This window comes from Arachis ipaensis, chromosome B5, assembly GCF_059453495.1.
Source record: "Arachis ipaensis isolate K30076 ecotype BB chromosome B5, ASM5945349v1, whole genome shotgun sequence".
NCBI classification, from domain to species: domain Eukaryota; kingdom Viridiplantae; phylum Streptophyta; class Magnoliopsida; order Fabales; family Fabaceae; genus Arachis; species Arachis ipaensis.
Genome location: NC_142440.1, coordinates 78,414,671 through 78,428,650, shown reverse-complemented (window position 1 = coordinate 78,428,650; position 13,980 = coordinate 78,414,671). Strand labels below are relative to the sequence as shown.

Sequence of the window (13,980 nt, the reverse complement as noted above, 5' to 3'; positions counted from 1 at the left end):
TATACGTATGAGCTTTAGAACTGTCGTAATCTTTGGTTAACCTTTGCTTTACGACGCGAGGTAAATCTTAGGCTAATCAGGGTGTTACATTTAGTGGTATCAGAGCGGTTCGTCCTCATGAGCCTGAGGGATAGACCGATTGTGCTTCATTGCATACTCTGTGTGTCTTTTCTTTGATGCTATTAGGTTATCTACTTGATATTGCATAGCATGATTGTTTGTGAGTGCCTGTTTGGGATAATTGAAGCACTAGGGTTTTGATATTGAGACTGATCACCTTGATATCGATTGTTTGGTGTAGACAGGAACCCTAATGGCCACTCGCGGGCGAGGTCAAACACGTACATGGGAAAGTAGGAATGAGCAACCAGCTGATAACCATGCCGAGTTTATGGCAGCCATGGCTAACTTAGCGAACATCATGGAAGCGAATGCTGCTGCGACTCTGCAAGCTGTGCAGAGGTTAGGCCAACCGGCGGGGAATGGCAATAGGAACGGAGAAGGAAATGCCAATGATAATGCTGAGGGAAATGACGATAACACGGGAGGAGTTCCGATAACCTTGGCGACATTTCTCAAGGTTCATCCGCCCACTTTCCGAGGATCCACTAATCCTACTGAAGCGGATCACTGGTTCCAGGCTATGGAGCGTGCTTTACAGGCACAGCATGTTCCCCTCAATCAATATGTTGAGTTTGCCGCTTATCAGCTAGCGGGAGAGGCCCAGCCCTGGTGGCAAGCAGAGTGTCGCTTGCTACAACTTCAAAACACCGACACTCCATGGGAGGTATTCCAAGCGGCCTTCTGTAAGAAGTATTTCCCTGAGTCTGCAAGGGAAGCAAAGGAGATGGAATTGATGCAGCTGAAGCAAGGTTCCATGTCTGTGGCAGATTACACCAACAAGTTTGAGGAACTCTGTAGGTTCTCTAGGGTATGTCAAGGTGCCCCGGAGACATATGAGAGCTGGAAGTGCATTAAGTACCAGAGGGGTTTAAAGGATAGTATTATGACTTCTGTGGCGCCTATGAAAATCCGTGTCTTCTCTGACTTGGTGAACAAGGCGAGAGTGGTGGAAGAATATGTGAAGACTATGGCGGCATCCAAGGAAACTCATAAAGGGAGCTCTAGTCGGGGGCGTGGCAAGTATTTTCATCCGAGAGGGAAGCTTCAAGAGAGGAGGATATGTGCCTCAAGGTCAAGGAGGTTTTAGGAAGAACACTCAGACTCAGTTTTAATATGCGGGGGAGAGGAAATCAGAGTAAGAATTCTCCGGATTTAACTTGTGTACGTTGTAGGTGTTTTCATCCTTATGACTCATGCAAAATTGGTTTAGGTGGTTGCTTCAGTTGTGGGTTGCCTAGCCACATTGCAAGGGATTGCACTCGTGGGAGGAACCAAAATGTGGGCCAGAGTCAGCATCAAGGTCGAGTCTTTACTGTGAATGCCAAGGATGCTTCTAAGGCAGATCCGTTGATGAGAGGTATATGTCTAATTGGTGATAAGTCCTTAGTTGCATTATATGATACTGGAGCTTCACATTCATTTATTTCATTTGCTAAAGTTGAGGAATTAAGTTTGAAAGTGTCAGAGTTACCTTTTGATTTGCATGTTCATACTCCGCATCAGACAGTTATGACTAGGTCAGGTTGTAGACAAGTAGGTTTCAAGCTTGAGGGTAGAGGTTTTGTGCATGATTTGATCTGTTTACCAATGGTGGGGCTGGAAATGATTTTGGGGTTTGATTGGTTGTCAAAAAATCAGGTTTTGTTTGATTGCTTTGAACGGACAATTCGGTTTATGCCAGAAGGAGAGAATGGAGCAGTGGTAGCTATGGGGTATTACCTGAACTCTATAATGGTGCATTGTAGTGGGAAGGAGTGTCAGGGCTATATTCTGTTGGATGCTAATGCATTGGGTGATGCCCAGAACTTAGATCAGATTCTGGTGGTTAGAGACTTTCCAGAGGTGTTCCCGGAGGATATTCCTGAATTCTCACCTCAAAAGGAGATTGAATTTGTGATTGAATTGGTGCCGGGAGCCAGATCAGTAATGATTGCGCCGTATAGAATGGTGATAAACTACTATTTTATGGTTTATCTTATGATTAATTGAGTGATTTTATCAAGTCTTTGCACACTTATTCATACAATTTGCATGATTTTACAATTCCTTCCTAGTTTTATTCTATGATTAAAAACTTGCTTCCTAAGGCTTTAAATTGTGTAGTTTTAATTCCTCTTTTTATCATTCGATGCCGTGATCTGTGCGTTAAGTGTTTTTAGGCCTTATAGGACAGGAATGGCTTAGAGGATGGAGAGGAAGCTTGCGTAAATGGAAGGAGCACAAGAAATAAAGGAGACAACCAGCGAGGAGTGACGCGCACGCATGGCTCACACGTGCGCGTGAATTGGAGTTTGCACGATGACGCGTGCGCGTGACTAGCACAGAAGACAAGCGACGCGTATGCGTGACTTACGCGTACGCGTGACATGCGCTACCTTTAGAAATCACAGAAAATGCTGGGGGCGATTTTGGGCCATATTTGGACCCAGTTTCTGGCCCAAAAACACAGACTAGAGCCAAGGGACAAGCAGAGACTCAACACACATTCTCATTCACATAGTTTTAGTTTAGATTGGAATCTTAGAGAGAAATCACTCTTCCTCTAGGTTTTCTACACACTCATAGATTTCTAGTTTTATGTTTTTGCTTTGTATATTGACAAGAGTCACTACCTCCGTTGAAGTTGCTATTATTCTAGTTTGCTTTCTTATTCCTTTACTCTTTTGATTACTTATTAACCCTGTTCAGATAAGGATGTTGTATTTTGGGATTTATTAATGCAAAAAACTATTTTTACTTTTAATTAATTTTTAATTCCTATTTTATTTAATTTATCATGTCTTCTTCTTATATTTCTATGAACGTTATATTCATGTCAATGAAGTAGACTCCCATCTTGACTTGGGGTTTGATTAAAAGGAGACCCTTGAGTTGGAATGCTCAAGAGATTAGTTAAATTGGAATTTGTTGGCTAACTCTCTAGGAACTAACGCTAATCCTTCCCAAGGGAGAGGATTAGGACTTGTGAATAAGAGTTAGCTCAATCACTTGACTTTCCTTTATTTAGTAAAGGTTAACTAAGTGAAAATAACAACCTCTTGATACTACACTTGGGAAAATCCAACAAGGATAGAACTTCCAATTAATCTTCCCCCGGTCAAGGCTTTTTATTTTGAATATATAAATCTCTTTTAATTCACATTGCTTTAATTTACCATCATTTAATTTTCTGCTCTTCAACTATTAAAATTCATCGGAAAACTCCTTACTAATAAAATAACACTCTTTTTTCAACTCATTGGGAGACGACCTGGGATTCTTACTCCCAGTATTTTCATTCTAATTTCGTGACAACTCTTTCTAAATTGATAAGTGGATTTTTGTTGGTTAAGAACTGTACTTGCAACACCGTTCTTATCAAAAATACTTAATTGGCTAATTTTCGCCTCGTCAATTTTTGGCACCGTTGCCGGGGAGTTGCAATAGCGTGCTAAATTATTAGTTGGTGTAAATATTTTTAATTTCTCAATTTCTGCATTTTTTATTTTATTTTATTTCCATGAGCTGTATGTTTCTTTCATTGAATGACGCGTTCGCTACTTGATCCGAGCTTAGCCGCGTTTGATCCTGAAATTGAAAGAACTATTTCACGTATTAGGCGAGCTCAGCGTCGGTTAGCCTCTGAGGGTGGTGAAGTGGTTACTACCAATTCACCAGTCTCTTCTGAAGGCAAATCTGAAGTGGCATCTGAGGAAGAAACAAGTTCTTTTTCTATTGATTCTGTTGATTTACGTGCAGGTAATATGGCAGAGCCCAGAAGGATTACTCTCCAGGAAGCAGGCGCTCCAGACTTTACACTGCAACCGTATCAAGCGCGTCACCCAAATCTGGCTCTAGATTTTGAACTGAAGACTGCGTTAATCAACCTAATACCCAAGTTTCATGGCTTACCTGCTCAGGAGCCTATCAAGCACCTCATGGATTTTCAGACAGCCTGTTCTACTGTTAGGCGTCATGGTGCAGATGAGACTTCTATTCTGTTAACCGCCTTCCCGTTTTCTCTCGAGGGAAAGGTGAGGGAGTGGTACTTCACCCAACCTGAAGCAGTTGTTACTAACTGGGATACGCTTAGGAGAGAATTCTTGGAAAAATACTTTCCAGTTGAAGTTACTGATAGACTGAAGAAGAAAATTTTCTGCATATTCAAGGCAAATCAGAGACTCTTTATGTGTATTGGGAGCGCTTCATGAATCTTCTGGATGCATGCCCCCACCACATGATCGACAAGTTGGTGTTGATCAGCTACTTCACACAAGGAAGAAGAGGAAGAAAGTGAATAATGACATGTCAAGCTAATGACACTAAAAGAGCGCTTGTTGGGAGGCAACCAACCTTGGGTAACATTTCATTTTTTTGTCTAGTTCATTTTCTCTGTCTGTTTAGTTTAAATTTCAATAAATTGACATATGGTTGCATTCTAAGTTTGGTGTTGCTATGCAACAAAAAATTTGCTTCCAATCTTTACTGGATGCTTGCATCAATTCCAAGAGAAAGTGTCACACTAAGTTTGGTGTGCCACTTATACTTTTATGCAATGTATCATGCACACCAACTTATATTTGCAAAAATAATGTCTCTGTTTCTCTGTGCCCTCATATCTTTAATTTTTCTTGCTTGAAACACATGTGTTACTAACATTTCATTGTGTAAGACATTCATAATCCATCTTAGCCCCATAGCCACGGTTCTAATAGTTGCTTGAGGATGAGCAAGCATTCTGAGTTGGTATGGGAAGGAGGAGAATGGGAGGAAAATGACAACAATAGAGAAGATGAACTACAAGGTTGTAAAGTTCCTTTTCCTCTCATTTGTTTCAAGCACTATAAACTGCATGATTGTCTTTACCTTCTCTATATTCATGTGTGTATGAAAAGGCATAGTTTGATTTCTAAATTGCAACATGATGTGTGTCATTATGATTACCAACTTGAGTTTTGTGAATTCAAAAGCAATAAAGTATCATGATCATAAACAAACAAGGAATTAAAGAAGAATTTAGCATGTGCATAAAAGTATTGGAAAGCTAGTATGTTTGATTGTTGCTTAATTACATTAGATTTTATTTAATTGAAGTTTTCATCTAGCACGTTTTGTGAAATCTTTTAAAATCATGAAAACCTTGAAGAAGCAAATGTAAAATAAAGCAAGAAAAGAAAAAGGGAAAGAATGAGAAAGCTGAAGGCTCTGAGTACCAATGATAATTATATTGTTAAGTACTTGTGGTGTTTATGTATCAAGCCAAATGCTTGAAAACACAACACTTAGAAGTCAAGGCTAGGCTCAAGTGCAAAAGCACTCCCTCAAAGCTCAAGGTTCTGAGCATCAATGATTAGAGAGTAAAGAAAAGAAATAAATGAGCTTAATGAAGTCCTCTAATTCAAATGCTTGTGGTGCTTATGTATCAAGTGGTAATACTTGAAAACAAAGCATTTAGAATCGTAGCTTTATTATTAACTCGTGGGGAAAAGCATTCAAAAGGAGAAGCTAATAAGAAAAATCAAAAGCTTGCTTCAAGAAAGAAACATAAAGAAAATATTTCATAAAATGAGCTAAATAGAAGCATCAATCATTTACATTTCTTTTGTGATTGTAGCATGCATAGAAAACTAGCTTACCATGAACATTGCGTTGCTATTCTTCTTACCTTGGATTGTCAATCTCTATTGCATGATTATTTTCTTGCTTGGGGACAAGCAAGGTTTAAGTGTGGTGTTGTGATGACATGTCATCATGTCATATTTTTCTATGCTTTTTCTTTGTTTTTTTAATAGGTTTTATGCACTTTCTTGAGCCATAAGTAAGCCATTTGGGTAGAATTTCATGTTTTCCTTAGATTCAATCAACCATGAGTAAATTGATGCATTTTCATGAATTTTTGTACCATAATCACTTGAATTTCAAGAAGAAGAAGAACTCTCATGATTATAGCACAGCTTTGATGCAATTGTTGATTGATGATAGGTAGAAAGAGGTTTGGAAGAAGGTTGAAGAAAAAGGGAATGGCAAAGAGCAAAGAAAGAAATTCACGTTTGAGCTCAAGTTTGCCTCAAACTTGGACTCAAACGTGAGGAAGAGCACAATTTCACCCTGGATGCATGCCAAGTTTGCGCCAACGTTTACCTCAAATTTGAGGTCAAACGTTGCTCCTCACAGCCTGAAGGGGTATACTTCCAACATGAATAACTTAAGCTAGAGAGCTCCAAATGAGGTGATTCAAAAAGCAATGAAAAGTAGGAATCGAGAGATTTCCAAGCATATATGGCACTGCATGGTGGATACTAAAATTGAGGGAGAAAACTGCCCCGAAATGTGCATAAACGAACATGGTGTCAACCTGCAGTGAGGCCAACTGACCTCTGCACCTTCGATGGAGTATAACTCGAGCTGTGAAGCTCCAAACTATGCGCTCCCAATGGCATTGGAAAGTAGACATTCAGGAATTTCCAACAATATATAATAGTATGGGGTGGACAATGCGTTTGAGCCTCCAAAATCTGGCGTTTTCGACCACGTTTGAGGCAAACGTCGCCTCAAACGTTGCACACCAAAGCCAGCGACCCTGTCCTCTTCAAAGGAGCATAACTTGAGTTGTAGATGTCCAATTGAGGTGATTCCAATTGGGTTAGAAAGCTGACATTCAGAGCTTTCCAACCATAGATAATAGTCTATAGTGGGTATGAAATTGGCAACGTTGACAAGCGGACAAAGTAGCATCCCAAGACTTGATGTGCAACAAGTGTCAACGTTTGCGTCCAGGTTGGGCCTCAAACTTGGACTCAAATGCCAATGATAGCAAAATGGCCGTTCTACATAAATCCTTCACGAAGACGTTTGAGTCAACGTTTACCTCAAATATTGACTCAAATGTGAAGCACCAACAGTCCAAATTGCAAACGGATTTCTTCCCAAGTCCAAGAGCAACCATCTGGATCCATCTTCAACCCAATTCCACTCCAAAGCAAACAAAGCCCACATGATTCAAAGGCACACAGAGAAGTTAGATTAGGAATTTTATTTTTGTAAATATTGTTTTCATTTTTCATTTTCATTTTGTAAAAGCCTATATAAAGGCATTAGTTTCATTTCACTAGGGGGAAGGAGGTTGGCTCTAATAGAGAGCATTAAAGGTTAGCTCCACTAGGGAGTAGTAGGATTAGAGAACTCTCTCTTTAATTTTCATTTTTGTTTTAAATCTTGGATTGAGAGTGGAAGGAATTCTATTTTCATTCTCTATCTACAAGTTCTCTTTACTTCTTCAGCAATCTCTATTTTAATTTTCTGCAACTTTTCTCTTGTTGGATCAAGGAAGGATTTGAGAATTAGACTTGTTTTCTAGTTTCTTTCACCCCTGAGATCTTCAACATTCTTTTAATTGCTGCAATTTAGCACCAGTCATTTTCTATTTTTAAATCTTCAAGCATTTTTAATTTCTGTTTCATTCCTCTTCAATTTCCTCTCCTGCATTTTGCAATTTCACATTTCTGTTCACATTTAGCTTGGTTTAATTTCCTGCACATTTACACTTTCCTGCAATTTAAATTTCCAGTTGCTTGATCTATTACTTTCTTTAATTTCCCTGCACCCAGCCCCCTCTACTTTTCACGCAATTTACTTTTCTTACAATTTAAGATTCTTGCAATTTACATTTCTTGCTCTTTAAGTTACTTGCCAATTTACATTCTGCAACTTTAAATTCATTGTCATTTACTATCTGTTGGCTACAATTTCACACGATTCACTTCAATGTTAGCTTGACTAAACTAATCACCCACTAAAATTGCTTGATCCATCAATCCCTGTGGGATCGACCTCACTCTAAGTGAGTTTTACTACCTGATGCGACCCTGTATACTTGCCGGTGAGTTTTAGGTGTTTGGAATTCGTTCGTTTTACAAATTTTCCCATCAATCACAGCGGCAGGTAGCTCCGTCTCGTGAGTACTCGGCATAATAAAATTTCTTAGGATCTGATGCCATAGCCGAGCCTCATCATTTAAGCATGCCCGCTTGATTCCCTTAGGCATGGTGGTGTTCTGACCCATGACCCATGGAACAGTCGGGTCAAGGGCTATCCTTGCCTTGACGGCATCCCAGTCAAACTTCATGAAGCGCATATCCTCCTCAGCCTTTTGATAACCATCTGGCTGATCGGATTTAGGCAGGAGCTTCAGAACATCCTATATGGCCTCTTCAGTGATCAGTATCTGCTTCCCTCTTAGGTGTACTGCATCAAGGGAAGTTTTGAAGTAATTGCAGTAAAATTCCCTTACCCAAGATGCATTGACCTCAGTCAGGTTTCTCTCCAGGAAGAACCAGGCTCTTTGTTTGATCTGATCAGAGGTGTATTGCTGGAGTTCTTCTGCGATCTTCAGAGTCCTCTCAAAGTACAGGTTCCTGGAGGTTGCAAACACCAGATAATGCAGCTCGTAGTATCGGTTTGCAAACTTAATGGGATCAGTAGCAGGGAGTAGCTGGTCAGCCTTCTCCTGCGGGGTAAAGTGTTTCTCCCGCTAGGAGTCATCATGCATGATGTCCCGGATGGACATGGAGGATTCTCCTCTTTTCCGTTTGCCAGTTGTTGCCTTTCCCTTTCCTTTTCTTTGGGTGTCAGACATCCTGAAAAATAGAAAACCAGGATATAATAAAAACAGAAAAACAAGTATGCAAATCACAAAATAAGCATATAGTGGCAAAGGAGCAGTGGAGTAATGAAAATGAGTTAAGTAAATGTGCATTAAGGATTGAATAGGAGTTAAAAGTCCGAGAAGAAAAATTAACAATCCAAAATGTATTAGAAATCATGTTAATTAGGAAAAATTATCATCATGCCTTGGTTAGAAAGTTAAAGAGAATAGTGAAAAACCAGAAGTGATGTTTTGAAAGGTTAGGTTGGTTAGGAATGAAAAAAGAGTTTAGGAAGTTAAAATTAGTGAATTAGTAAAAAGTGGGTTAGAGTAAGTGGCATGATGATCATTTTCTAAGTAACAAGCATTCTCAATTAGAAGCTACAGTTAACTCGTATCCAAACAAGGGAATTAGGTTGATGATGAATCAAAAATTGGAAGCTAAACATCAAAAATGCAGATTATGAACCAGGAAATCAAAAAGAATAAGAAAGCTTGCCCTGGTATTCATGAACTGGTTTGGTAAAAGCAGAGTAAAGCAGAGTTCAAAGTGCCAAAACCAAGACATGAATGGAAACAAAACAGTTTACAGAAAATTGGGCAGTATTCCGGCTAAAATTGGATGTTCCCGAAAAATAAACAGTAATCAGGACAGTGATAAACCCATATTTTATGATATATTTTGTGCTTAATTTGAGTGATTTATACAATCCTTCACCCCCTTATTCATGTTAATTGCATGGTTTTACTTTCCCTTCCTTATTATGTGATGTATGTGAAAAACATGTTTCCTATGCTTTTAAATTAATTATTTTAATCACCTTTAATTCCATTCGATGCCGTGATTAGTGTGTTGAGTAGTTTTCAGATCTTCTAAGGTAGGAATGACTTAAAGGATGGAAAGGAAACATACAAAAATATAAGGAAAGCACAAAATGGAGCTTCTGAAGAAACTGGCATCCACGCGATCGCATGGGCGACGCGGACGCATGCCAAGCGCAAAGAAGCAGCGACGCGGCCGCATGGCTCACGCGACTGCGTGCCTTAAGCAGAACGAATATGACGCGGTCGCATGACTGACGTGACCGCGTGGCAAGAAAAGCTCCGAATGACGCGACCGTGTGACCCACGCGGACGCGTGACAGAGGCCACGTACCAGAAATTGCAGAAAACGCTCCCAGCAATTTCTGAAGCCCTTTTTAGCCCAAATCCAAGTCCAGAAGGCATAGACCAGAGGTTATGAAGTGAGGGAATGCATCCATTCAGGGAGAGCTCGCCAATTTTTACTTTCCATGAATTAGATTTAGTCTAGAGAGAGATTCTCTCTCTCTTTAGGGTTAGGATTTAGATTTAGGATTTTTATTCACTTACAGGATTATCTCTTTTGATCAGGTTCAATACTCCTTTTATTTACTTTTGCAAGCTATCTTATGAATCCTTTCCTGTTACAGATTACTCTTTTATTAATGTTATTTGAGGTATTTCAGTTTAATATCAATTACTCTTATTCATGCTATTGTTACTTTTACTCTGAAGACATTTTTATTCCAAGTAGATTTATTTTTCTCCTTTTGGTCTTGGTTAAGAAATCAGTAACTTAGGAGTTATCCAATTCAACAGCATAATTGATAATTGTTATCTTTGTTAATTGCATTGAACTTCCATAATCCCAATCTTTTCTTAGGAATTAAATAGGATTCGAAGATCAAACCAATTAATCCCTTGACCTTCCTTTATCGTAGTAAAGGTTAACAAAGTGGAATTAGGATTCAACCATCATCATCATTGATAAGGATAGCTAGGATAGGACCTCTAATTTCTCATATCTTGCCAAAAGTTTGCTTTACAGTTATTTATTTATTTTAATTTCCATTTAATTTACTTGTCATCCAATTACTCGTCCCTCATTCTTGAAGCCCCAATTTTACAATCTCCATAACCAAATAATAAGAACATACTTCCCTGCAGTTCCTTGAGAAGACGACCCAAGGTTAAATACTCGGTTATCAATTTTAAGGGGTTTGTTACTTGTGACAACCAAAACGTTTGTATGAAAGGACTTTGAAGGTTTAGAAACTATACTTGCAACGAGGATCTATCCGTAAATTTCTAGACCACACAAAAGTTCCTCTCGTCAAAATGGCGCCGTTGCCAGGGAACTGCTAACGTGTTCCATATAATTGGTTATTGTAAATATTTTTCTTTTGCTTATTTATTTATTTTTGTTTCTCCTTTTTATTTTTATTTGCTACTATGGACTCTCACCCCTCTCGCTTTGAGTTTGGTTCTAACTTTGTTGAAGGAAATAGAAGTTGCAGCAGGAATATGCATCAAGGTCAAATCAATCAAGGATGGATGGAGCCAAGAGGATCTAATCAACCCTTCAGGCAACAACACCCTCCAAGATATCATGGACAACGACCATTCTACAATGCATACCCAGCTGATAGATATGGTGGACAACCTTGTAACTACCAACAAGCCCCACCCCGTGCCTGTAGACCATCCTCTCGACATAACCTCGAACCACCACACTCACAAGCTTCTTTTCACCATTCGCCACCGTATAATCCTTTCCCACCCCAGTTCCAATCCACTCATTCCCAAGCACCACCACTTCCCTATGTTTCATATCCAAATCCATCACCCAGAGAATCAGAGGTTCGGCTCAAGGCAACAGTAAATAAACTTCAAACAACCATTCGACAACTGGAGCAAGCAGTAATTCAATTAGCTTCTAGACGCGCGAACATTCAAGGACCAACCACAGCCCCATGTGGACAATCTAATGAAGAGCGTATCATGAAGGAGACACTAGAAACTCTAGTGGACAAGACAAAGCATGAATTCATACTAGAACAAGTGGAAGAAGCTGTCATTGTACAAGAAGAAGAGTTGGTTGAAGATCTAGGAGATGCTGAACCTCCATGGGAATCCAGAGCTAAGGAGAACTCCGTCAAGGACGTTACAGTTGATGCTAAGGAGGATATTGCACAATCCCCAAGGCAAGTCGTTTATGAAGAACTAGACGGAATAACCCAGGACACAAATTCCCTTGATGATGATAGTCGCAAGTCAAGCTCTCTTAGTAATGAACTTGCATCCACAAGTGAATTCTCTGAGATCAAAGAATCTTCCCCAAGTGAATACGAAGATGATGCAGGGGTAGATTTCTCTCAACCTCCAATCTATGACTCAAGTGATGAGGAAGACATAGAAGACTTTGACCAGGACTTAGATGCATTTGAAGAACCTTACAAGGAAGTGGAGGAATTCACAGAAGAGCACAAGGGAGTAGAACTTGCAGAACCACCAGAAACACCTTCCCCAAGGCCATTACCACCTAATACAAGCTTCAAGTGGGTACAATCCTTAAATTTTAACTTTACTTATTCACTTGAATATGGTTTACTTGAAATAAATGGCCAGCTTAGAGCTCTCTGCGGCTTTAAGAGTAAGAGGGAAATGGCTCGTGTTTAGAGCTGGTGTACAAGGTTCAATAAGGTTCCACGCTTCAACTTGAAGTGCACGGATTGGATTCAAGCCCAATTGAATGGATCTCGGAAAACATTTGGTCACTATGGCGAGAATCTACTTTCTAAACCGCCCGAATGGAAAAATATAGATCAAGACGGGGGCAGATTTAAAAACAAGGCTTGGGATCCTGGAATCTATTCTGACATTCGTCACCCCGGGAGCCTGAAAATCTGTTTGAAGCCGCTCAGAAGCTTTACATGCCTAGTTTGGGACCCCGGAGGCTATTGGCATTCCAAGCACTGGTAGAGATTTCTGGATGAATTTAAACACAAGCCACTATAATAGGAAGCTCTTCAAATGTCCAACTTAAGGACTTTAACTAAAAGTGCTAGGTGGGAGACAACCCACCGTGGTATGATCGTTTCTTTTGCAATTTTAATTTTATTTAGTTTTGTTTGTTTTTGAATTTTATTTTATTTTATTGAACTTGGAATCATGCATAGCATTCACATTAAGCACTGCATTCTGCATATTGTATTCCGCATTCTGCATATAAAAAAAAAGGTGCGCGACGCGACCGCATGCCCCATGCGATCGCGTCAAATGGCGAGCTACACTTTCCACGCGACTGCGTCATCTACGCGGCTGCGTGACCTGGAAATCGGCGTAAGGATCCAACGTCCAGAGAGTTGGGCTGGAATCGTGCGGCCATTGTGCGTCTAGCACAAAATGGCCCACGCGATCGCATGCCCCATGCGATCGGGTCCCATGCACACAACCAATCCCACACGACCGCGTGAGCGACGCGATCGCGTCGCATGGATTGCACAAATCCCAAAAAGGAGACAGAGAGTTGCACTGGAACGACGCTGGATTCGTGCGTTTAGCACAATTTCCAGCGACGCGATTGCATGCCCCATGCGATGGCGTCCCATGCACACAACCAATCCCACACGACCGCGTGAGCGACGCGATCGCGTCGCATGGATTGCACAAATCCCAAAAAGGAGACAGAGAGTTGCACTGGAACGATGCTGGATTCGTGCGTTTAGCACAATTTCCAGCAACGCGATCGCATGCCCCATGCGATGGCGTCATCCCTTCTTTTACCCCCTCCACGCGATCGCGTGCCCCACGCGATCGCGTCATTTACTCTTTCTGCCCTCCGCGCGATCGTGTCAACCACCTTTTTCACTCCAGCCACGCGACCGCGTCCCCCACGCGGCCCCGTGGATTCAAAAATATAACCCCCAGTCACGCGAAACCCCATCAATCGTGACACCCCCCAACTCTTCTACTCCTTCTCTTCTCCCCCAACCCTCAACCACCACCAACCAGCCACCACCGCGCCACCACCCAGACGCCGCCGACTACCCGCACGCCGCCGCCACCTACCACCCTCCCTCCTTCCCCCTTCTTTCTTCCTCTTTCTTCTTTCTCCCTCCTCCTCCGCCACCGCCCACCACCCACCGCCGCCGTTCGTACCCGCCGCGACCCACCAGCACCACCAACCCCTTTCTCTCCCTCCCTTCCCCTCTTACCCCATTAACCACCCCCTCTTCTCCCCTCCCTGCCTCTGAACCGCAACCCCACTACAGCACCACCGCCAGCCGTCGTGCCGAACGCCACTTCCACTACCCCCCAACCCCAACCCCTTTCTTACGCCTACTAGGTTTCGCAACACGCAATCCCTTTTCTCCGTTCGTAGTTTATTCTTATTTTTCCATTTATGTTCATGTTAGGATAGTTAGATATGC

General features: G+C 41.2%; 1 protein-coding gene across 1 annotated transcript; it reads left to right on the top strand.

Annotated features, from left to right (window-relative positions):
* Window positions 1-313: 313 nt before the first annotated feature.
* Window positions 314-2,232, top strand: LOC107640728 (uncharacterized). Its single transcript, XM_088487078.1, has 4 exons — window positions 314-806; window positions 891-1,194; window positions 1,296-2,070; window positions 2,227-2,232. Exons 1-4 carry the CDS (start codon window positions 314-316, stop codon window positions 2,230-2,232), a joined length of 1,578 nt encoding a protein of 525 aa, XP_088343204.1.
* The last annotated feature ends 11,748 nt before the right edge of the window (window positions 2,233-13,980 follow it).

Bases quoted from the DNA above. Each gene is read 5' to 3' on its own strand.
- LOC107640728 (XM_088487078.1), top strand. From the start codon at position 314: ATGGCCACTCGCGGGCGAGGTCAAACACGTACATGGGAAAGTAGGAAT. The intron at 807-890 runs GTAAGAAGTATT...TGTCTGTGGCAG, and splicing joins GGTATTCCAAGCGGCCTTCT to ATTACACCAACAAGTTTGAG. The intron at 1,195-1,295 runs GTCAAGGAGGTT...TGTACGTTGTAG, and splicing joins AGGAGGATATGTGCCTCAAG to GTGTTTTCATCCTTATGACT.